We start from the raw sequence: 26,645 nt of genomic DNA on the forward strand, positions 1-26,645 counted from the left end.
CGAGTAGTCTAAACTGATCGATATTTATCAAATTTCTGGTTTAATTTTCCAGCCGGACTACAACATCGATCGAAGCGCCTCTGGTACACAGCAAAAAACAATGTAAAGATGGCTGATGTAATTTGAGCAGATGTTAGCCAGTATATGTAGTATTTTGACTTTTTATTGTGATACTACACAACTGTCCGTTTTTTACATCTAAACGATGCACACAATTTTAAACATGTCTGTTTGTGTAATATCACATCGTCTATGTAATCACATCGAAGCAGCTCATAATTGTCAACAAAATTGTTTTCATATCAAAAATTCCGGAACGGTTTCTGACGCTCAGAGGCAACCGATCTACTGGTAAGATACATCAATTTATTTCTTATTTTTAAGCAAATCCAGTCATACTAACTGATTTTCATATTTGTTTGTTTCTAGGAAATTTATTCGGAAGAAATAAAGTACAAGGAATGCAGAAAGAAATTTTTAAAACGGATGGGAGGGTAGGTCCTATTATGATTATTTTTTCATACCCGCTACCGGGGGATTCAACTTTTTTTCATTTTCAGGCCCCAAATCAATATCCCGAGAATCTCTTCATGCCTAACATGGCGATCCGAGGCCAATATTGAGATTCACCGTCGGAAAAGACAATTATTTTGTTACGAGTCTACGGAAAGCCAAAAGCTAATAGTTTCGACGTCGGTGTAGAAGTTAGACTTTGCAGTGAAAGATGAATCGCCTAGTAAAGGTCAACAACTGGAAACCTCGAAACGTATCCCAAGGATAATAGGTGCGTTTTATAACGCTTATAACAAATATAGTGTATTCGATTGAAAATCCTGTTTCTAAAATCCCGGAGAAAAATTGCATTTGACAAAGTTATGAAGAGCCAAGCTGGTTGAATAAATATAAATATACCTGAACAAATGGAATTTGCAGTTTGATTGAATATTTTACCCATTTGAAAATGCCCCAGCTAATTATAAACAGATTCCTACAGAGTATCATTTTTTACACCTTGGCGAATTGTGACTTTCCAAAATTTTATAATTTTGTTCTGAAGCACTTCGAACACTTTCGAACGAAACTTTACTAATTATAAAGTTGTCCACATTTCTGAAAATTCTACGACAATTTACAAGAATAATATTGCTCTTTGAATAGCATCAACATTTTTCATCGTTCCCATTTTTGTCTACTACGATAATTTTTTATTTTAATTTTGTTACATCTTATCGAGGTCATAGGTTTTACATAAAAACGATGTTATTTTAGGTAGCATTTGCGACTCAAGTTATGTGCACGTTTTTGATGTAATATCGCAACACTTTTTTTTACTGTGTATCGACATTGCTCGTTAATTTTTCGAGTAGCCAAAAATCGAAATCGAGTGTCCAGTCAGTGTGGTTAGTGGTTGAACTTTGATCGCCGGGGTAACTTGCATTGCCATGAATTTCTTGCAGATAATCATCATTAACTAAGTCTGAAATTAAAATATCTACACGCCTATAAATTGAGTTTCAAGTAGGCAAAGCTTTGTTTGAAGTTGGAGATTTTTTTATATCACTTAAAATGTAGTTTCAAAGTTTTAAAATATCTGGTTTTTCGAAGACTCACAAACAAATTTGGCAACTCTGCTAACCTTACCTTCCGCTGCTAAACCACCCGCACCGCTCCACCGCTTAACTCACCATCCATCTGGCTCCTTCCGCTAAATGCGACATTACGCTGCACCATACCGCCCGATTCATCCGACCGCAATATAAATTGTTTCAAGCCACTTCAAACCACTGTACCGATTTCGGATCAATAAAGGACCATTTTCGCTTTGCTGTTTTTATTCGATCACCGATCTACCAACAAAACCATCAACATCTTCCGTCTCGCACCCGCCTTCGAGGATCCAACGACAGAACAACAACAAACTTTCGTCTCGCTCAAGCCATCGAGGGCAAGGAAACGTCATTTCTTCCGACCGCTAGCAGAGGCTACGTCGAAAAGTCACATAGCAACGCCATCTGAACGTCACATTGGGTAACTATCAAACTGAAAAAGTACACGGAAAATAAAAAAAAGGTAAAATTTACCTTTTTGCGAGGTGAATTTTTTCCACCCCTCTTTCGAGGTAAATTTTACCTTTTTTTCATTCACCTAGCAAAATAGTAAATAATACCGTTTTCCCATTTACTGATTTAAAAGGTAAATGCTGGTTGGTTTGATTGTTTTCTTCAATAAGAATTTAAAAAATACAAAATTCTTTCAAAAATGATATTTATTGGAGATAAATAGGGACTGGTAATTCGGCTTCGCGTTCTTCTGAGCCGCTATGGCCGCTGAATCCACCTGCGTTGCGTACATTCATGGCCTCCTCCGTTCGACTTTTCCGGCTGGAGGATGACGTGGAATACATCTCAAAGCCCTATAGGCCGATCTGAAACAAAATCAATAGTATTATGACGAGAACCAGCACAACTAAATGATATTTAAGAACACTTACCATACTATTTCGATTTTCACATATTCGGCACAAAGCAAAACTTGTTCCTAGAATGACAAAACAGCTTAACCTCAAATAACGGGTCCGGCGAATAGTTACTTTTTTTAGAAGAATTGTACCGTTTTGTTTAGCTCAATCCAGGTCAATTACACCTCGCTACGAGGTAAGTTTTACCTTATTTGGATTTACCTTTTTTTCTAGGTGAATTATACTTTTTTATCGAGCTCAATTCAGGTGAACTTCACCTCGCTACTAGGTAAGATTTACCTTTTTTGGATTCACCTTTTTTTCTCGGTGAATTGTACCTTTTTTCCAACCTCGATTCAGGTAAATTTTACCTCACTGTGAGGTGAGTTTCACCTCGAAGAGGTAGAAGTTACCTTTTTGGCTTTCACGAGCGTTCACCTTTGCTAACTCGGTAAATTTTACCTTTTTATTATTTTCCGTGTAATAACTTTTCAAAATGGCGAATATTTGCAGAAAGTGTGCGACGACTTTCGACGGTGAATTCGTTCAATGTGGAGTTTTTTGTTCCATCGTTGTCTGTGTAAAATGCTCTTGTATACACGATAATTCTCGCGCAGACTTTCGCAAGAATGGACATCTTGTGTGGATGTGCCAAAGCTGAAAAATGATGGTATCTAAAGCCCGCTTTTCCAACGCTTTAGTATCAACAAACGTTGCTCGACTCCTTGAAAGAATCTCTTAAAAATGAGATCCGTGAGAGTATTCTTCAAGAAGTTCGAAATGAACTCCGAGCAAATCCTCTTCCGGTGAACGTTTGCGCAACTCCAGTCCTCAATCCGAGAAATAGGTCATCTGTGAGTTCAGCCATTGTTTCATCTGCCCATCTTAAGCGTCGCCGTGAAAAAACCATAGTTGTGGACAACGTTACTGAACGACAACAAAAATTGTTATGTGCTGTAGGTACCGGTGCAGCCAATAATGAAATCGCCACCAACAACAATCTTTATTCAACACCTCCGTCATTTTGGTTGTATCTCTCTGGCATTCTTCCTAACGCGCCCGATGATAGTGTTCTGCAATTCGTTCGCTCTCAACTTGGAACTGATGAAGTCCAGCTCAAAAAGTTGGTTCCTAGGGACAGAGAAGTCAGCACGCTTTCGTTTGTATCGTTCAAAGTTGGTGTTTCGCTCGATTTGAAGGACAAGGCGTTGTCATCCGAAACTTGGCCAGCAGGAATCCGTTTCCGGCAGTTTGTCGATAATTCGCCTGAGAGTTTTTTAACCATTCCGAAGCAGCCACGACACGATTTCAAACCGAACCATCAGACACCCTTTGCGACGCCAATTTGAATGATCAACTGAACGTTGACAACCGTCACTTTGCCGAATTAGAATCCGCCGTCACTACCTTGCCTTCATCAGTACCACCTCCTCCTGCAACATCCGCTTACTCATCTTTGCAAAATTGCTCTATCGTTAACCGTCAACTAACCGTATACTATCAGAACGCAGGTGGTATGCGTACAAAAACCAATCAATTTCTACTCGCACTGTCCTCATGTGAATAAGACATTGTCATGATCACAGAAACTTGGTTGAAAGATGACATAGCAAGCTCCGAATTAGCTTTGAACTACAGTATTTACCGCAACGATAGAAATTCGAACACAAGTCAGCTGAGACGAGGTGGAGGCGTATTGATTGCAGTAAGGCATGGCATCGATGCAGTCTCTGTAGCAGTACCTGAATGTGATCACTTAGAGCAAATCGTTGTGCGAATCAAGGATCAATGCCGTTTCGTCTCCTTGTGCTGTGTTTACTTTAGACCTAATAGCGAAACTACTCTTTATTCGTCCCATATGTCAGCAATTGATCGATTAACGAGTTCCGCAACTAGTCAAGATATTATCGTCGTAGCCGGGGATTATAACCTACCGAACTTAAACTGGAGTTTTGACGAGGATACTAATAGTTTTCTGCCAGTGAGCGCCTCAACTGAACAGGAACTGGCTGTAATTGAGTGCACTATTTCATCTGGTTTATCTCAGATGTGCTCTCTCGTTAACGCTGATGGCAGAATTCTCGACTTAATATTCTTGAATAGACCAGATCTTGCAGAAATTGTAAACCCACCACACGCCATTTTAAACACCGGTCGACATCATCACCCTTCAATTTTATTAATTGACAATCCTTACGGAGCATGTAGTATGGAAACAGTTCACCCCGTATCTTGTGAATTAGATTTTATGCACTGTGATACCGATCGTGCAATAGAATCGTTAGCAGAAACAAATTGGATCTCTACTTTTGCCAATCTGGATATCAACAGTGCTCTTTCTAAATTCTATGACCACCTTTGGGGTATAATTCGTGAGTGCACCCCTCCCAGACGGCCAAACCGACATAAGCCGTTTAAGCTCCCTTGGTGGAACTCGGAACTTCGTAGAAGCCGCAACTTAGTTCGGAAAGCCCAGAAACGTTACTTCAAGGATAAATCTGATCATAACAAGACTATCCTATCTGGTTTAGAAGTTGAGTACTCAACCCTGCGAAACACTGCCTTTAAGCGATACATATTAAACATCGAACGCAACGTAAAGCAAGATCCATCGAGTTTTTGGAAATTTATGAACAGCCGCCGCCTCAAAAATACGATTCCATTTTCTGTATCGTTTCATGGACGCACCTCGAGTAGCATTAGGGAATCGGCTGATTTATTTTCGGAATTCTTCTTAGCTCGACTAATCCTGATTGCGCTGATACCTATTTTGGAACTCTGCCGAACTATGACGTCAGGCTCCCACAAACTCTATTTACCGATCAGGAAGTGTTAAACGTACTCAGTTCGCTCGATCCATCGAAAGGTCCAGGTCCAGATGGCATTCCATCGTCATTGGTTACGAGATTAGCTGTACCTCTTGCAACACCGCTTTATTTAATTTTCAACCGATCAATCTCAGAAGGTGTTTTTCCTAGCCACTGAAAAATCGCTTCTTATATCCGATTCATAAGTCTGGGAATGCGCATCGTGTGGAGAACTACCGGCCAATTTCAATCCTCTGCTGTTTTTCAAAGGTGCTTGAAATTTTGATGTACGAAAGGCTCTATTCAGCAGCTACTCCGATACTTGCCGAAGTCCAGCACGGGTTTATCCGGAAGAGATCAACGTTGACCAACTTGATGTGCTATGCCAGTGACCTGCATACTGCAACTGATAAAAAACTGCAAGTGGACTCAATATACGTCGACTTTGCCAAGGCCTTCGACAAAGTACCTCATATGGTCGTGATGGAGAAAATAAAACGCTATGGCTTCCCTGAATGGGTAAGCAAATGGTTGCACTCTTATCTGCTCAATCGTCAAGGCTTCGTAAATATCCGTGGAATTCACTCCACGATGTTTACTATGCCGTCTGGTGTTCCGCAAGGTAGTCACTTAGGACCACTTATTTTCGTGATTTTCATAAACGACTTAGCACTGCGACTTGCTCTGCGACGTAGTTCTACCTCCCCGTGGTGCAGAGTGGAAACGTGTCTACAGACTTGTCACCTGTAGATGTACGGCCAAGAGAACTACACGTCACACTTGGTACAGTCAGCTGCGACGGGCTGCGTGCCGAGTGTGGCAAAACGTGGTGCGACTGGGCACCTTGGTACCAGTGCTCAGTTGCAGGTGGAGGGGTCGTAACGTGTATCGGGTAGTCGCGACTCCGATATGCGGGACGACCAAGTGTTCGAGCGGGTGTTGGTCGAATTCGCGCGTCGGGTGGTCCTAGCCCTGATTCGCGGATATGACCGACTCACGACGAGCAGAGGGGCCTTGTGCCGTAATATGTGGCGCCCATTAGATGGGCCTCAGTATGAGTCTCGAAGAGTCGAGACGGAGGAAAAAGTGGGATGTGTGGTTATCTCCAGACCCGAGGAGAGGCGAGTTGTTCTCGTCTCGAATTGGGTCAAGAGACGGAATGATCGAGGGCTCTCGAGACGCGAGGAGAGGTGGGTATAGACGCCTCAATTCGTGTCAAGAGGAGGAATGTGAGAGGGCCTCGAGTCACGAGGAGAGACGGGTATAGACGGCTCAAATTGTGACAAGAGGCCATATGTGGGACTCGAGTCACGAGTAGCGGCGAACGGACTGCCAACCCGTAAGTCGTGAATCGTGACAAAGAGTGGTTGAGATTGCTGGTGTAGTACGAATAAAACGAGTATTTGCCGTGGAGCGCATTGCGCGAGTATGGTCTCCCATCATGGGTAAAGCCTTCGTTGCTAGGTCCGGATGGGAATTATGGCCAGAGGCCCCAGGTGGATTTTATGGCGTAGGGGTACATAGTATCATGAGTCGTCCAATTGCACCCATGGACCCAGAGTAGCAAACTGGGGGGACGCGGTGGCTCGCCGTGCCTTGGAATGCAATCCGTAAAAAGGATTTACCACCTGGGTGATCAACTAATAAAAAAAAAAACGACTTAGCAACCGTCCTTCATTCGCCAAAACTACTGTTCGCAGATGATTTGAAAATCTACCGGATCGTTGACTCAAGAGTGGACTGCGCTGCGCTCCAAGAAGACATTAACAGACTTCTCGCATGGTGCGGAAAACATGGAATGGAAGTAAACGCCGATAAGTGCAAGTGCATCAGTTTTTTAGAATCAGAAACTCTTTGGTCTTCGATTACGCTTTTGGTGGCACTCCGCTCGAAAGAGTTGTCACAATTAAGGATCTTGGAGTAACCTTTGATCAGAAGCTCTCGTTTAATCAGCATATTGCAACAACAACAACAGCTAAAGCCTTCGCTTTGTTTGGATTCCTGCGACGAAACACTTTGAGCTTTGAGGACCCATACGCTCTCAAGACAGTGTTCTGCTCTTTGGTGTGAAGTGTCTTGGAGTATGCAGCACCAGTTTGGGCACCCTACCACTCTGTCCATATCGAACGAATCGAACGGATTCAGAGAAAATTTCTTCGTTATGCGTTGCGTCAACTGCCATGGCGAGACCCTGTAAGGCTACCACCCTACCCACAAAGGTGTGCTCTTTTGTCTATTCCGTCCCTAGGCCAAAGAAGAACATATTTGCAGCGAATGTTTGTATATCCTGACAAACGCTGTAGACTGTCCACAATTGCTCCAAAGCTTGAGTTTGCACGCCCCAGCTCGCCGTTTGCGTAACCAAACCACCTTTTGGCTACCTAGAAGCAGATCAGTTTTTGGACAAAACCACCCGCTTAATCGATGTTGTCAAGTCTTCAACGATGTTTCACACTTGTTTGACTTCAATGTATCCAAATCAATGTTTAAATGTGAAATCCGTAACGTTACCTAGCTTTAACATAGTTTTAATTTAAACATAAGTTAATTTTTTTAATATTCGGTCTGTATGGCAGCAGTCAAAGACTTAAATAAATAAAATAAAAAATAAACACCTCTCCTGGTGAAATGATAGCATTTTGAAGTAAATGGGTTGTTTTATATGAAAGTTTAATTTTTTTCCTTTGCATAGGGATAGTTTATGAGTCATTTTTATGGTCATTCTATGATATTTTTTGGATATTAAAAAACGGACGATTTCTATGAGAAAGGCTGTATAGAACAAATAGCTACAAACCCTATCAAATGGCTAATGATCATATACTTCTTTTATTCAACTGTTATTCTAGAAAAATGTACTTACATAATTAAATAAACAACCGCAAATTGCATTCGTGGGAGACCTAAAGTACATAGCAAAAATATTCTCATACGTTTATGATCTAAGTTTTGTCATGTTCTTTCACGTGAATAAGGAATTTTTGATGGAACATCAATAAGTCACATAAATGCCACCAATTTGCAAATCATAGCTTGTGGGGAATCGTGAGCCAAATTTTGAGGAGTATTTTGGGCCACCTATATTTTGGTGTTTTTATACACATTCAGAACTTAAAATTCGTTATTACTATCTGCAAAGTTTTCTTGTGCCAAATAAAGAATTGTGAAGAATATTTTGACCATTTTTTCCAATGCGATAGACACGAACAAAAAACCTATATAAGGAATTTAACCGAAACGTTCGCGAGCCAGGAATTGGGAACTATTCGATCAAACACAACTCCCTTTTTTGAATTATGAAATTTCAGTTTTGGGTCAACTTATAAACTTTGCTCGTAATTTAGTCAATTTGGATTTGGTGGCTCATGTTTCCCCAAAAAATTTTCAAAATAACAATAAATACTTTTTTTAAAACAGTCTTAACTCGGGAAATTCATGTATTCAAAAAATAAACAAAAATGCCTAATGTTATCTTAAAAATGTAAAAAATTCTTTCCATTTATTTTTATCCTTTAATCTTCTTTAATTAAAAGTTATGAAGCAAAGAAAAAAAGTGGCTCATGATACCCCACTCTTCCATTAAATTAAAAAAAAAAATTGTCAAAACAAAATCGGTATGTTTTGCCAAAAATCGGTATTCTGTATAAAACCGATTCTTGGTAATTTTTTTGTCAAAAATCGGTATAAATATCGAAAAGTCAGTATGCAAACGGCAAACGGCTTCCAGTGAGATAGGCATAAGAAGTGTGTTTCTCGTTCAGTCTGTGGAACACAAAGCGAAACTGCACAATGCGTTTGTTAAATCTATTCATACCTAATAGAATCTTCAATTTATGGTGCAGCTAGATATATAATGGTTTAAATTTCATTAATAAAACTTACATAAGATCAATGAAAAGGGTACAGGTGGTTACGGTGTTACAATGCCAGTCAAAACATAATACCATCAGCTCGACAATGAATAAAACAGTGAAAACTGGAAACTTGAACTGGAATTCAAACTTGAATATGGAATTCAGAAGCTATTGAAGCATACGATCAGAGTGTTTTCTATTATATAATTAAAGATAACCTGTTATTAAAATATGTATTTTAAGAATACCTTTGGTATTTTGTTCCGTGAACTTTGAATTCATCTTTATTTGATGACAATGACAATGCTCAGAGGTCTAGGACGAGACTGCATTGTGGCATAATGAATAACAAAGATACTATAAGAGGTATCCAAATAATGTTTTCAACATGAAAGTTTTTCAAGTTATTCACTTTTATAATCATAAATTGTTACCGTTAAATAGTAACAATGGTTTTCAGAACACTTTCTTGTAATATGCACAATAACTTAACTTAAAGTAAATATAAATTAGTATTGTATCCATTTTCTTATTTGTTGGCTCTTTTTTAATATAAATATTTATTAGCTAGATTTGTTTTAGTGTCTTTTGTCACCGTACATTCACTCCTACAGCTCCTACCATTCGAACTCGACAGCCAATAGCTCCCAACTCTATCGCCGAAAATTTGTTGACAGCCGGAAACTCACACGCTCTTTTTTTTAACTCAAAATTAAGTAGTTTTGGTTCAAAACAGCACTTCGGTGGCCGCCCTCAACTTTGAGTTTGACTGGGCAATGGCAAAATTAAATTCTGATAGGCATACTCAATACTAAGTTCGGCAGCCGAACTCGAATTTATCCTTTTTTTCGAGGGTTGCTTATTTTCAGGGAATTAAAGGATGATTAAAATTTGTTGTACCCGGATGTTGCTGTTCAGGTACATTGCATTGCATATACAGAGCGGTGGAAAGTTTTGACACTCCCGGTCCAAGAAAACTTCCGGATGTTACTTCCCACGGGAAGTAAACAACATCCGGAAGTTTCCGGACATTCCAAGCCGCTCACCATATGATGACAATGACGGACAGAATTTTACGCTGACACGGTGAACATGCATTTCATTATGAATTTCCTTCATAGTCTTCCGGTAATTGTTCCGGAACGACAAAATTTTGCGACGTGTTCGTTAGTTGCTGTTCCGGTTCGGACTGAACTCGCTAAGTGTTTTCAGTCCAACAAAGAGAGTTCAATTTTTAGTTCATAAGGTCGAACTCAGCTTTGATCCCTCGCCGAAGGAAAAAAAAGGGATCAATTTTGAGTTCACAGTTCGAACTCCGTTTTGATCCATCGCAAGGAGGAAAAATGGTACTTAACTTTAAGTTCTTAGAATCGAACTATGTTTTGAACCCCGGTCATACTTAATTTTGAGTTAAAAAAAAGAGCGTGCAGGCCAAAATCGAGCGAAAAAGTGGAGAATAGGACGAAACAAAGCGCAACGAGGACGGCTTGGCAGTAAAGCGGGCATTCAGTCCGGAACACTTAAGCAGGGGAGACGTGTTTCTCATAGCTCTCACCCAAGAAGAAACAAAAGTGTGCTCACGCGTTCTAAAGTGTAGTTAAACACAAAACGAGCAACCTTAAAAATTCTACCATCTGCTGTTACCGGAATTTTTCCCTACCGGATTCCTCGCCTTACCGTGGTTCGAGGAAACATCAAACAACATCCGAAAGGGAGAGCGCGCTTCCGTTTACCGAGCGCTCCGCCGAAGTCGTGTCCACGTGGCCAGTGGGAAAGACCAGGAAGAAACCGATCTGTTCCGAGCCGGGGGTCTAGCCGCCATTAATCTGACTCGTTCCAACTTTGCCGGCTTCTTCTTCTCGCTGGTGCCCAAGAACCACGGTGAGGTAGCGCTTTTGCCAACACCTAGCGCGCCTTTCCAAGCAGCGACCACGTGGCCCGGAAAACCCTGCCTGGGAACTCTTCAGGCCCTCAAGGTTCGTTCTGAAGACACACGGGCCTCTGACCAGCACGGGGTTTGGCTGTCCCAGGAATCCAGCAACATCTGTGGAGATACCAGGCTTGGGACGACCGAGAACGGACCCGACACGTTGCCTTGCAGGAGCACAGGTAACAAATTGACTATCAATAATCAGGTGCGTGGCTCCGCCCGTCATTTAGCCCCTCCTCAAGCAGTCAATACCCTAACCTCTCCGCCTGCCACACTCAAACCTTAAGCCGTCCGTCCGTCCGTCGCCGAATCTCATTCTCGTCGTCTCAAGCCCTCTCTCCCCACCGTCTGCAATCAACCATCAAGCCAACCATTCATTTCCAGCTGTGGGCCCGCCTCCAGGGCACATTAACCATGCCGCATCCCAGGACCAGGATGTGGGATATGCTAGTTATAATCAAAGACTACAAACAAAGTCAACTGGCATCCCTCTCTGACAGCATACGAGCATCGATGAATGTTGATACATTTCTCCCTCTCACTCTATCAACGTTGTCCTGCTCCCTCCGTCAACTGCTCGACGCGCGCGCTGGACACAAGCGTCAGAAGCAAGTGACGCACTGAAGAGGCTAGTCGTCCGTGAGTTTATCGGCGATTTCACATTTGGCGATTCCTGGCAGGAGCCATTTTTTTTGTCTAAAGTGGCATTTTTTTTTTGAAGAGCTTGAAAGGCTAGTTGAAGATCACATTGTTTACTTTCGGAGTGCGCTTGTCTGAAGTGATGAAGGGAGAACACCCGCGGAACCGATTGAAATCTTTGTAGAGTTCTGAAAAGTAAAAGTTGAAACAGTTTGTGTAGTGGAAGCTGGCCATATTTATTTTTTACTTCTATCAGTCCGGCGGATACCGACTGATTATTCTAAAATCTGGCGGATACCGGATGGTTGAAGGATCAAAATGTTAACTAATAGTTCGGCGGATACCGACTATTAAAATTTGTTCTGGCGGATACCAGATTAACAATGGAGAGGGAATTCTTCATTGTTTAAAAATAGTTCGGCGGATACCGACTATTAATTAAATTTCCTGGCGGATACCAGATGAACAATGGAACGGGAATGCTCCATTGTTGAAAAATAGTTCGGCGGATACCGACTATTGATGAAAATTTCTGGCGGATACCAGATGAAGAATGGAGCGGGAATTCTCCATTGTTGAAATATAGTTCGGCGGATACCGACTATTGATAAAAATTTCGGGCGGATACCAGATGAACAATGGAGAGGAAATTCTCCGTTGTTGAAAAATAGTTCGGCAGATACCGAATATTCACAAAGATTTCTGGCGGATACCAGATGCATGATGGAGTGTGAATTTTCCTTTGATCAAAAATAGTTCGGCGGATACCGGCTATTGATAATAAGTTCTGGTGGATATCAAATGAATTATGAAGCAGGAATTCTCAATTGTTTAAAAATGGTTCAGCGGAAATCGATTATTGAACTATGATAAGAATCTTCCGGCCGATATTGTATGATTCGTGAAGCATTCGGTGGATGCCGACTATTGACTGTAAAAAAACCGGAGGATATCGGATGATTAAAAGAGCAGGTCTTTCATTAAGGATTTATTCGGCGGAAGCCGATTATAGAAAATTCAGTTTGCCGGATGATTGCTAAAACAGAGACAACCCATTGACGTTTTTGATAGATCGGCCAATAATGGACTGAATTGAGCAAGAGTTGACCATCGTTTTGACTGACTTGGCAAAAAAAGTGGTGGTTTAGAGTTTAATTTTTGGCCAATAAAGCCTTAAAAAAAAGAAGAAGATTAAGACTGGCTAGGCGGATACCGACAGTTGGATTGTTAAAAATGCTCAGCAATTTACAAATATTTATTCTTTAGTCGAAACTTACTAGTTGATTTGGAGACATACACACCGATAAATGGTGAATTTAGGTTTGAATTTTTCGATGTTTTGCTGAGTACTAATTAATGATTAAAAGCATTCATTAGGAGTTGAAAGTTCAGAGTAGGAAAAGCTCATCCGAGAATCTTATTATATGATGACTTACTTGGTTACAGATTCGGCCTGTTTCCATGACTCACGAATGATATCTTATTTTATTGAGGTTTGTGTGTTCCGCTATTGATATTTACTTCAGAAGCTAGAAAGATCAAAGTTTGCTCCTCACTTTTAAAGTGAGAACTAATAGCGAATTATTGGCTGTATTTCTTGAATTGCGTTAATTAGACGAGCCCTTAACCAGGCAGCTGCCAAAATCGCATTCCGACTGGAAGCTGTGGATAACTTGTACTCATGTATACCGGAATTGCAAGCAGCTCAATTTTAAGTAGTAGTCTATATTACATTCCTACGAGCCGAGAGCAAGTCAAGAGTAATTGGGCTCGGGCTTGCTAAGAAGAATAAAGCTTGCTCTTTAGTCTTACATAAATTTATACATATAAGAATGGACACTAGTCGGAGTGAAATTGGAGTGAAGGCAATTGCTTTCTCTGTTCAACACATAAGAAATCGTATTCCGGGATTGCAAACGCGTCCATCGCCTATTCTGAGAAGTAGGATTGTAAGAAAAAATCCAGTTTTGCAAAAATATAGAAATGAGAAGAAGGACTATAGAATGAGTTAATTAAAAATAGTGTTCAGCCAGACCTTGCGTCAGTAATGATTAAATATACGATTGAACGATTGAATAATCTTTCGAGATTATGTATATCCAAGGGATTTTCAGAAATACTTATGATCTGCAAACATGAGATAAAAAAATAAGTTAGCAGGTTGAATAGTTGATTGGTCTGTTGTGTTTTATTTTTCTTAATTTTCATTAATTAATTTAATTATTTGAATACAGTGTAAAATCTTCCCCATGCGAAGAAACTTAAACCGCCTTTGTTTATGGTCTGAACTTCTCTCTTAAGTATGCATGTTTCCCAAATAGAAGCTTAGTAAGCTGAAAGATAAGGATTAGTAACATTTAAAAAGCCCTCAAAACGATTCAAACTGACTTATCTATAATATAGAAATCATTTTTTGTTAAATATATCATCACAAAAGGCTTAAATATTAATGGTTCTTAAAAACTTGAGCGGATGACAAAATGTATGAGATTTTTGTTGTTTTGGAGAATTCAGATTAAATTTGATTCAGATTAATAGAATGATGATCGAATCCTATTTTTTTTTTGTTTTTTTTTTTCGGGAGGAGAGGAAAGATGTGGGATATGCTAGTTATAATCAAAGACTACAAACAAAGTCAACTGGCATCCCTCTCTGACAGCATACGAGCATCGATGAATGTTGATACATTTCTCCCTCTCACTCTATCAACGTTGTCCTGCTCCCTCCGTCAACTGCTCGACGCGCGCGCTGGACACAAGCGTCAGAAGCAAGTGACGCACTGAAGAGGCTAGTCGTCCGTGAGTTTATCGGCGATTTCACACAGGACATCAACGGCCGCACCGGTTCCCTTTCCTATTGTTGTGATGTCTGTCCAATAAACGTTTAAAATGAAAATACATCTTTTCTAAAATAGGGTCCGAGAGCCCATATTAACAGGGAGAATGCTGCTGCCGTAGCGTTATCTCAGTCCACCCCCTTGTTGTTTCTCTGCTAGCTAGTGGAAGCCGACCTTGAGGGAGTTGCCGCCTGAGCTAGTCGATACTTATAAAATCAAATATAAGGCCAACTAATATGTATCAGTTTTGTTTGAGCGATCTGTGAAGGCCATCAGATGATTTTTTTATTTTTCGTTTTGCGTAGAACGACAAATCATTGCTGTGTAAGAGTTTGACCCTCCATTCCTCTACGTATTACATTCTTCTCAAGTTTTCTATCCTTCTTCAATCGTAACAAGCTGTTATATCCTCTCTTTCCCTAAACGCGTTATGTGGTATTTTAATGATGTTCGAGGGATTTCCCATTGTCTAGGGCATTTCTCGAAAGCAAGTATGTTTGTTTTTTAAAAAAAGAAATACGTGATGGGACAATCGGAAGATTTTCGAAAAAGAGTCCGACACTAGATTGAATTTTGAGTGGGTAGAAATGTTAGGAGTTGTAGCACAGATGGCAGGTGAGCAATGTAAAATAAGATTTTAGTTGAATAATAAAAAAATGATCCCTAACCTGCGGTAAACGCAATGAACGGTCCAGCATGTGCTACGGCTTTTTTTTAAAGTGGTCTTGGTATTTCTCCGGATTACTTTTAATACATTCATGATCGAGAGTGATTGAGGAAGTGACTTTCAAAATGTATCATCATGTATTTCGATCAATTGAATTTAATTTAGGGAACATCCATAAATGACTTAGCATTCGGGGGGAGGGGGGAAGTTTGACTTTGTGTGACGATGTGTGACGAGAGGGGGGTAGGGGTTCAAGTAAAGCTACGTAGCTTTAATTAAATATCGAAAAAAAAATTAAAATTGTTTTGAGTTATTTTCACTTTCCCGCGCCCCTTGGTTGTGCGTTTTCCATACATACGCAGTCATACAGTCATACATACAGTCGCAGATTTTCTATTATCTCCCTCTCTTTTGGACGAAAACGTCAAGTCTGTCGCCGCCGTCGCCACGATCGACGCCCAACACGAGAGAGGCAAAAGAGAAGAAGTGAATGACGGTTTCGGTATGAGCGCTAGCTGATTGACATAGTGTTCTTCAATCGTTTTTGTTTACATTCTTGATTTCAAGTGAACGGTGTTTACTTAAGTGCTTCGTGTTTAATGAAGTGAACAATTAATGACCGACTGCTGGACAGAACTACGGCCGTGTAAGTTATTGTGTAGTAATGCTTTGAATCAGTTCTAAAGGATCCATTCATCTTCATTTGCAAACAGGAAAATGGATCGCAGTGCGCTGTACAAACAGCTAAATTCGGTATGTGAGAAGGCACACCAGTCAAAGTCTAAACGGCAGGTCCAACAGGAAGTGAACTGAATTTGGAATAAAGCCAAATCAAATCCTGACACATTGGACAAGACGGTAACTGAGGCAATCGATTCGGCGACTTCAAAGCTCTCACGGCAAAAGGCTACATTGTCGATGTTCTGGGCAACTGCACAAACCCTTTAAACCGAAGGTTCAAGAATGTGCTCCACAAGCTCCAAGCTCGAGTCTGCTGCAAAAGAAAAGCCGACAACTCCACCATCGGATCCCTCAACTTCATCTTCACTTCCTGCAAAAAGACCGGCTCCCACTCAGGAAAGAATGAAAAATCAACTCGCAAATATAAACCAAGAGTTGTTGCTGCTTCATGGAAGAAAGGAAAGAGGCTTGCTGACGGATGACGATGGAAAAAGAATGTATAAGCTGAAGATGGAAAAGCAGGCTATAGAACACGAGCTGAAAAAGAAAATTGGATACCAATCAAGATCGCAGAAGCGGCGGGACGACTTGAAACAATCTCTGAAAGAACTCACAGAATAAAAACCGTCAGCGGGTAGACCACGTGTCGAGGACAAAGAACCGGAACATTCGCTCTCTATGGGTCAGCTGCCCATGACCGGCGCCAAGACGAAAGCTACCGAAGCGTGAGAACGTTGGGTGACATAACCGAAGCTGTCAAACGTCAAGGGTTTGACATCAGCCGGAGCACAATGTACCTACGCCTCATTCCATTCCGAGCTTACTCTTCGGAAGGATTACGACACGTTAAAATCGTTCCCGTAAAACTGGTGAAGGCACAGAATGATCGTCATTCGCAACACGACGATGCACGTTTTTGTACGGTCGCTATTCATATGCTAGAGGAGCTTTCGTCGTTGCTGGGTCCTCGTGAAGTTTTTGTAGTCAGCCAAGACGACAAGGGACGTGTTCCATTGGGTTTAACTGCTGCAAACAAGCAATTTCCGATGGTTATGCCCGTCAAGTACAAAGTGTCGACTCCAGACCACTTTGTAGTCGCCAAACAGCACAAATTGATACCCTCAGTGTACGCTGCAGTTGCCATCAAACCGGATGCTATGGGGAAACCTGAGGCGGTTGGTTACACGAGACCAACGTATATTGCCATAAGATCAGCTAAGCACAGCTCATCTACAGCCCTGTCACACGGACTCGATTATACGCGACTGCTCGAGCACCCGGATTTCGAAGGATTTTCGAGGCACGATGGTGAGGTCAAAGCAGCTCATGTCATCTTTTCTGATGGTGGTCCAGACGAAAATCCTCGCTATCAGAAGGTAGCATTTAGATTTATATTCTATTTCCGTGATTAACAATAACATTTTTCTAGGTGATAAAGGTCACTATTCCTCATTTTGTATCCCACGACCTGGATGCACTCTTCTTGGCCACAAACGCCCCAGGCAGGAGTGCGTACAACAGAATTGAACGACGCATGGCCTTTCTTAGCAAACAGCTGTCTGGTCTTATTCTGGAGCATGAGTTTTACGGTTCACATTTGAACAGCCAGATGAGGACTATCGATCCTGAACTTGAAAGGAAGAATTTCGGTCATGCAGGACAAACGCTCGCTTCCGTGTGGAGTGAAGTTCGTTTCGATGACTATCCCATTCATGCCGAATATATTGAGCCGGATCACGCGGAGATGGCGGATTTGATCGAAAAAGATGCTGATAGGTTTGCAGCTCACGTCAGAAGCAGTCAGTATTTGCTGCAACTCGTGAAATGCACAAACCAAAAATGCGGCAAATCTTTTCGTAGCAGCCTTCTAACTGTTTTACCGAACCGGTTCCTGCCACCACCACTGCCACTGTATCAAACAGATTTTGGGTTGAAGGTCCCCAATCCATCTGCTGCTGAGAATAAGAACTTTGCTTCATTGTTTGTCATTTCCTCTATGGATTTGAGCAAAATTATGCGTAATTCAATCCAGTCTGAACATGTAGCTTTTGACTACTTCTGCCCGACAGTTTTCAAGCGTATCAAGGAGCGTACATGCAAGAAATGCAATTTATATTTTGCTTCAAATGTTCTCCAAAAGGAGCATAGCAAAATAACGAAGAGGACACGAAGTGCTGATCATCACTATGGAGGACGATAGAGAGTGGGTGGAGGCAGCTGACATCGCAGATGCAATTATACCAGCCGAACAGACGATGGAGGAAAGCTGCCCAACGATTTCATTGGAATCCAGAATGGAGATAATTTGGACCGACGCAACTGATTGAATACTTACTAGCTATCCTGTTTGTTGAAAGGTAGCTTGATTTTTTTTTTGACTGATTGATATGCTTTTTTAAACTACCATTTATTTCTTCTTTCCCTTTTTTTTGTTATTTTTTGTATTATCCTTGCAAAATGCTGATAATAAAAGTAAAAATAAAAAAACGATTTTTAAAAATGGGGGTGTAGTGATTATAGGCTGATACACAAATTATAGAATAGTTTGTGAATTTGTCTGGAGAAATAGTAATAAGCACATTCCGCTGATTAGGCATATGTATGTATGTATGTGGTGATGATAGTTAATTTAGTGATGATGAAGAACCTTGAACAGATGTAATGCTGTCAGATGGGTTAAATTAATCGAATGGGTATTCAAAGGAGTTTAACGTGTATGTTGAAAAAACTTGTCATTCATTTGACAATTTTTTCGAAATAAGATGCGTGTGACCTCGTTATCAAAAATTTAAAGTGGAAATAGTGAGAAAATTACGGGAAGTTTAAAGAAAAGTACGACAGGGGTGGTGTGTATTATAGCTACGTTATTATCTAGGGGGGGTCTATGACTTTGTGACGAAATGCTACGAGGGGGGAAGGGGGGGGGGGTAAAAAGATCGAAAAAAGCTACATCATTTATGGATGTTCCCTTATGGGTTTTATTTTTAAAGGCAACGGCATAGTTATTTTTCTACCACTTTAAAACATTTGACCTCTGTGTAAGGTTCTGATTACGAGATAACAGTGAAATCCAGTCAGCGTAGGAAACGAGTGTTCTCACTCTCCCTTAAAAATTTACTTTCAATGTTACAGAACATTCTTGAGTGTAATTTTTTTTTAAAACTTCCCTCAATTGGATAGTAAATCCTCTAATGAATTTTTTACATTAGTAAACGAAAAAAAAAAACAAGAGTTTATATCTCAAGAAATATAAAAAATGATTCAAGATAGTCTATGTTGTTTGGTAGATTATTAATTTTTTTTTTCTATAAATAAACATTATAAAGCAAAAGCAATACAATGGACATTTGACTGGTGATTGATCATATTCATTTTAGTAAGGGTCAATACGAAGCGATATAGTACCTTATTCAAATTACAGAAATGCTTGCTTGTGAGCTTTATCTGTTTTTTAGTTTTTAATGCATAATTTATTTGAAATAAGAAGATAAAAACAAAAATTAGATTTCAAACGCCAAACAGAGACAACAATATTTGCATGAACCAATCCGACAATCGACGGTACAGGGATTGATCTCGAAACTCGTTCTGGCCCAGTTGCGGTGGCATCTGAAAAGGTTCTCCCTTCCACAGGGCCACCAACTGCCGATAGTTAAGCACTATGGTCAATGCCAGTAATATCCCAGTAACGGTAAGGGTCACCAGTGGCAGAAACCAAAAGCAGAATTTTACCGTCCAGGAAATTTTCTTGACTGGAGGTTCCTGTAAGTTGAGACTATTACATCTGGGGCAACCTTCCGGTTGTCCGGAAGGGCTCACAATCTGCTGCTGATACACATATTTCATCAATGGATCACACGGTGGAATCCAATCGGCGGTCTCAAGCAGATCCCGAGGCATCGTTTCATCACTTATCAATGTATCGTCCATATCAATTGGGTTTGCTGATGATCTACGAAAAATGCCCAGTTACGTGATGAAATTTTAAATGTATAGATTCATTATAAGTGACTTACTGTTCCGCTCGCTCGCTTTCCGATTGCACCGGGTCTGCTTGTACGATGTTTTCGGAGAATGTCCTATAATTGTGGTTGAATTCTGCATTTGGTAGCTTATCGAAGGTTTTATCGCGCGATAGCTTAGGGATAGATGGCCGTGGTTCACTCTTTCGAGAAATCTGTGTTGGATTTCTGACATTCGTAGTTGATGGTTTAGCAAGAGCTCGATTGTTCATGGACGCTGCTTTGGATCCTCGGAAAGATGTCGAAGTAGAAACACGTTTGACCATGCTGTAAAAGGAAAGTTTTCATGTGATGTCGTCATTGCATTAAGAAATGATCGATTTAACAATTTACATATTTTTTAATGCTTAAAATTGGAAAAAGAATATTGTACTTACGATGGCATGTTTTCCTTGGCATACGACTTCCCTGTTGACTTTTTAACAATCATTGATTCATCGCAGACTCCTTAGATGAGATTGATATTCTGAAGTGCCAACGTACACACTTTTTTTCTAATGTGGTCGGGTCAATTTTGTTCTGTATTTTCAACAGCTGAAAATTACAGCACGATCTCTGGACAGAAAAACTCTACAGGAAAACAACTGTCAAACTTCCCTGTATGATCAAAGCGGGTATCTCCTGTGGTTTTTGGGAAATTTCGAATCTCATCTGTAGGCTCGAGACTGCTTCCTTTCATGATTTACATAGCAGAAATAACATAGGTCTAGTGCATAGTACATGGAAAATAAGAGGTAGGCCATTGCGCTTAACCTCACTTCGAAGCTCCGTGTATGTACACATACACTTGCATACAAAAAAAAAATAGTTATGAGAATTTGGCAATTTTATATAGAATGGCAATCAAAATTATTGATTTCTCCGTCGATAGCCATTTGATTCTTTTGAAAAGGGCTTCAGATTAAAGGTTGTTTCTTCAGGGCATCCGCAGCAATCGCGAGTATAGTGAAAATGCTCACGCGTTTGATCACTTTTAAACCGCACCGGGGGTTAGTATGAAGGTGAGCAAAATAGGGCCGTTGCCGTCGGGACCGACAAAATCACCAAATTTGCTCACTAGAAAGGGGCGAGAGCAAACATGCACTGAAAAAAATCTACCATTGAAGGCTAAGTTCAACAAACGATGTTTATTAAAATTTTGTAATTTTGGTAAACAATTTGTTGATTAATTAAGCAATTGTGGCTCTTCTTTTGATTCGTTCGAACGTGCGGACGGAATTTTGTTCGCGGGGGGATCGGAAATGTGTCGAAAATTATATAGAGCCATTTTGGAAGTATTCTGTGCTGGGTCGAAAGAGGTGAAAATTTAGGCCCTCGGAATCGGTGGCCCAGGGTTTGTTCTTCGCAGCCGAGTGGGTCGTCGGAATTAGCATAAAGGCAGCCACACAATACCGCGTCGTCCGTCGCGTCACGTCAGCTGTCAACGCCGTCGTTGTGTACTAAAACGCTGACGCGAAGCACTCTACAATTTTCGCACCACAATATAGCGTCCACTGACAGGGCTGAAAGGGAAATATTAAGAGTATCAGCAGCGGTCAGGTGTCAAAGCTATAATAACACTCCATTTTGACACTTCGACGGCGCACCGCAAGGTTTCAAACCAGGTGTTATCTTGCTCCTGGGTGTTAAAAAAGTGAGCCAGGAGCGAAATTTGAATACCGACCAGCTCCTGATTTGACAGGTGCTAAAGTGTCTAGGGAAAATTCCCAAGCGAAAATAGCAACAAACAACAACAACACCTATCGATGCGTCACTATTGGCAAAAATGGAAACAAGTTTAGCACTTACCGGTGCGCAAATGAGCTGCTAAAGCTAAAATAAGACCTAGAATGTGTCCCGGGTTAACACCTGGGATAGCACTTACCGGTACTGGTGCTCTAAGAGAAAACTCGCAAACTCCAACGCAAAATGTTTCATTTATTTTTATTTAAAAAAAAACGGGAACATATTGTGCAGTTCACACTCTACTGGACTTCACACTTTTAAAGTGTGACGGTAGAAAACTGTGACCAAAAGTGTGATCTGTCAAATTTTTGGGTTTGTTGTTGTTTTACTCAGTTTGTTGTTGTTTTGTTGGATGACAGTCAGTCGCTCGGACGATTCGCAGCTGCACCAAGGAAGTGTTGCTAGTAATCACGATAGAAAAACTGTTTTATTTGTTTTATAAAACATTTCGATTCTTCAATGTTTTTTTTTACAGAAATTAATTGTTGTGTATGAATTTAATGTTTTCAATGTTTTATAATAAATAAAATACGTATTTTCAAGAGCTTTTAAATCCTGTTTTAAATGTTTTTATTTATGAATGCTCATATTCGATACAAAATAATTCCTGGCAACAAAACTTAACAGTTTTGAACTGTGATTGGAAAAGTGAGTCGAAAATCCAACTTCCAATGCAAAATACGATACAAATCAAGTTAATATTTCTAAAAAACGCTTTATATGTAATTTCATCATTATCATTATAATGTTAAAAATAAATTTCAATGGCGTTTTTCAACAAATGTGTATCATCGAAGAGATAAAATGGCGATGATATGATTTTTGAATCTGTTTGTGTCAATCTTTGACGAAAAATATCAAATACGAATAGTTCAAACCCATGCTGACGCGCTTAAATTTTGATATTTTTCAAAACCAAAACGTCGACGCTCGAAAACGCTGCCGTTTAGAACAATTCCCGAATAGAATTGTACGATGAAAAAACCATGAATTCCATATTCACAAACCATAAATTTTATGGTTTACACCATGCTTATTATCGTCCACGATACCGTGAATGCACATTGGAATTCATAGTTTCCCACCATACATTTCACTGTTTTGGCGAAAATAACCATGAAAAAGGGGTATTGTTATGCAGCGTGACCATGAAAAAAATGGCGATTTCCCATACATTCGGAAGCTCAAAAATATGAAGTTCATGGTGATAACAGCTTCCACTTTTTCATAGTGAAACCATGAAAATCCGACAATTTACATTGTTTGCCCGCTGAAATAAATATTGTTGCTCTTGGGGGGGTTTTTGTTTTTGTTTTTTTGATCATGTCATCATTTTTATGTTTTTTTATTAAAAAAACGAATGAATTTATTTTATCGACGATTTATTCAAATAATTTTAAAATTTACTCACACATTTTATTTAATCATAATTCATTTGCTGGGCTGCTCTGCAGCTCGCACTTCCACATCCCATTGCTGCTTGCGGCACCTCTTGGCTACCGCATCCTCAGCCACTCGCTGTGTGTCGGTTTTATTTTGCTGGAATTGATAAAAAAAATTAAGATTTTTGCTGTTTGGATAGCTCCGATATTTAACTTACCGGTTGTGTCCATTTTCCGAACAAATTAAAATTCACAAAAAAATACCTCGACAAAACTGACTGAAGAGGAAAAAAACACGTGCCGCGACTGTCAAAATTTCAACCGTACACGAAAAACTTGGAGTGTGTAAAGTCTCAAATCACGCTCGGATGTTCTTTTTACCATGAAGTACATGGTCACATCAAAATTCACCGGAAAATTACTGTAATACCATGGTTGCGTGCTATTCGGGAAGTTTTGCGTTTTAGTACAATGCCTTCGCTGACGCGACGCACCATTGTGGCGACTCAAACGGAAAATGGCATCCTCAAAACTAAATGTCAACGCGACGCGACGATCGACGCTGTATTGTGTGGCAGCCTTAATTTTGAACAGTGCAGAACTTGCAATTGACCAGCATCGAGTAACAACAACGTAAGCAATGCAGGTAAGTGAAAAACTGTTTATTTAGCGAAAATTTATTTTTTTTTTAAATTTTTTTCTACCCTCCGTACAGGTTGGAAAAGTATAGGCAGCAAATAGAAAAAAAAACTTCACTGTCTGACCGGGGCCATGAGCAGCATCTTTAGCAGATAAGTTTGAACCGGGGCAATGACGCATACAATCCTCCTTCTCGCTGCGCTGCACCAGGGAAAACGGTTCCGACTCACTGAAGCCAAAGTCTTGGACCAGCGGCGGAAAACCTCCTGTTTGATCGTGGAACTCCACAGCAGCTGGCATATTTCGCGCAAGTTCCGCTGAATTTCGGATGATTCCGGCTGACACTGCACAGAAGTTCTAGCTGCATCCGCAACCTGACCCGGTTGCTGGTCGCTCGAAACTGCGTGGCCCTGTTGCTGCTGTATGGCATCTTCAACCAGCATGTCGACTTTGGCGTCACATAACGGATAGCAGTTAACCCGTCGAATAACCTCCAACAATCGCTATGCATAATAATAATTAATAATTAATAAAAATGATAATAACCGAAATTGAAGCGAAAAAACTATCGACTCCGAAAATTTATTCGATCAGTAAATTTAATTTAATATTTTCTGTTAAAGTTTTCTCAGTGCAATGCACAATTTAAAAATAATATGCTTCCACCCGGTGCGCGAAAGAGTGTGTATACCAAAATCGGTCCGCTGAAATGAGCAAAATCGGGCCGCGTATACTCTCGTATTGGTGCGTTTGCTCTCAGGGTCATCGGAAACTATTTTTTGCATTGGATGTTTGGATCTGAACCATAAATAATGAGCATTCAAAAAAAATTTTCGTCGCCGTCCCTGTTTTTTGAGAGCAAGCAATGTAATATTTTCTTCAGTCCACGTTAAAAATTTGATTAATGATCTAAAACACTTCATGTTTCTATGTTGAAAAGTCAATTTGTTTGAATTTTTATACAAATCGTACAAGAAAAAGGCCACACAAGGCAAAAATATCACCAGATTTTAGTTTGAAATCGACAAAAAGCCCATTGCATATTACTTTTAAGGATGTTGAAAAGCCAAATATTGTTTGTTGCATTAAAATGCATGAGTGCATATTTTTGTCATAATTTTAATGCTTGTCAATTTTAAGAAAAATGTGATTTTCTGATAAATTCCATACATTTGCCAGTTTTTTCCATAACTATTTTTCGGGGCCTCCTACTAATACTTTGAAAGAGAGCGGAATAGCCTACCTTGTATATTTCAAAGTACTATGGGTCTAGTGAACCTACATGTAAGAGAAGCGACGTCTGAAACACAAAATTCCAATCGATACGAAAGAACTGTCAAAATCGATAACAATCGATCCGACCTTTTGTCGAGGAGCTTTTTGCTTTCTAACTGAAAACTCAACCAAGGAGAGTATTGCGATTGCTGTTGTAGTTCAAAGAAATAATTTCAAAGCTCATCATACGAATTTATGATTAGGAGCAATTTTTTCACAACTCTGGTGGGTCGTTTTCGTAGTTAGAAAACCATGTGTTTGTTAACAAAATTCCAGTTATTCATTCCGTGAAGTACGAAGCCAATTGTGGTCAACGGGAAAGTTGAAAATTGATTTAAAATCTTTGTTCGCAAATTTTTTGTAATAATTTGCAGTTTTGTCGAAAAAGTGTAAAAATTTCGTTAATCATTTTTACCTAATTCCAAAAATAATTTCGAAAACCAAACATGAAAGAAAAAAAAACAAATTAAATAATTGGAATCAGGAAACCCAAATTAATCAAAATAAGTGCCAAATGACAAAATAACAAAAATTAATAACAGTAATCCGTCACCGAAATTGTAAATTTGATAATTATGTAAATAAATATCATTACCTTATACCTACCTAGACTCTTTACGAAAAATTTATAATAAATACCTACCTACGAGCTCAAATCAATGCTTCATAGTTTACTTAATTCATGCACATTTTTCACTTTTGCTTTTTCTTATTTAACAGAAGGAATATCTTGAAAATATATTAAATTGCTTCTTAATTTATTGATATCGATAAAACTTAAATTCTCTTTGTTTGTAGCGAATTTGAATCTACTTAACTGAGTGTGATTGTGACTTCAGAACATTCCCTTGTTGGATCTTGTCGTGAATATCATAAATTCTACACTAAATTTTTTTAGCTTGAACATTTTTAACATATTTCGTATTCAAATATTTATCCATAATTATAACCAGGTATATTTTTCTATCGAAACTTTATAATTTGAATAAAAATCTGTTAACTCTGTAATCATGGCTTATTGTATTCCAAATTAGAAGCCAACCTAATTCCAACTTTGAAAACTTTTATTGAAACCTCTCAAAGGAACGCATTTTTATTTTTTATGAATTTTTGGTGTGAAACAAATATCAGATCTCGTCTGTCGACTGTTTAGGGCATCCGCAGCAATCGCGAGCAAAGTGAAAATGCTCACGAGTTTAATCACTTCCATACCGCACCGGGGGTTAGTATGAAGGTGAGCAAAATAGGGCCGTTGCCGTCGGGACCGACAAAATCACCAAATTTGCTCACTAGAAAGGGGCGAGATCAAACATGCACTGAAAAAATTCTACCGTTTTAAGCAGAATTAAACAAACGAACGGAAAGCGGAAACTTTTTTTTATTGCGCAAAAACTAATTCCATGAAATATTTCCGAAAAGCCCTTCAAGTCCGACGATTGCTTTCTGAAAATTTTGATTGTGTATTCCGTGTAGTGAACATTTTACTGACTTTCACAACCTTGAGTGAAGCTTCAAGGATTTTTCTCGGAGTAATAATAATCGAGACCAGTGCGCTGTGCAGGATTTTTGTATCCAACCGTATGGGTGGCATTCCATTACTGTCCCTACCAATTCGGCTTTCGAAACGAGGTCTCTCAATAAGTTTGCAACTAATGGGACCCAGTTTTTCGGAACAGCAACTATTTCAGTCAGCACGTTGGTTGGAAAAAGAAGTTAAAGATTTAAGCAGA

The 26,645-nt window shown here is 39.8% G+C and overlaps 1 protein-coding gene and 1 long non-coding RNA gene across 2 annotated transcripts; one reads left to right on the top strand and one right to left on the bottom strand.

Moving 5' to 3' along the window:
• The first annotated feature begins 302 nt into the window (after positions 1-302).
• On the top strand, positions 303-791 carry LOC129753542 (uncharacterized). Its single transcript, XR_008738940.1, has 3 exons — positions 303-351; positions 430-494; positions 561-791. It is a non-coding gene; the product is annotated as an uncharacterized LOC129753542 (long non-coding RNA).
• An 18,475-nt stretch (positions 792-19,266) lies between these two features.
• On the bottom strand, positions 19,267-20,387 carry LOC129750521 (uncharacterized). The gene is made up of 3 exons (XM_055745480.1): positions 20,272-20,387; positions 19,889-20,161; positions 19,267-19,824 (listed from the first exon to the last, which is right to left on the bottom strand). Exons 1-3 carry the CDS (start codon positions 20,322-20,324, stop codon positions 19,380-19,382), a joined length of 771 nt encoding a protein of 256 aa, XP_055601455.1. The 5' UTR covers positions 20,325-20,387; the 3' UTR covers positions 19,267-19,379.
• Between the last annotated feature and the right edge of the window lie 6,258 nt (positions 20,388-26,645).

The sequence above is a fragment of the Uranotaenia lowii genome, chromosome 3, assembly GCF_029784155.1.
Source record: "Uranotaenia lowii strain MFRU-FL chromosome 3, ASM2978415v1, whole genome shotgun sequence".
NCBI lineage: Eukaryota > Metazoa > Arthropoda > Insecta > Diptera > Culicidae > Uranotaenia > Uranotaenia lowii.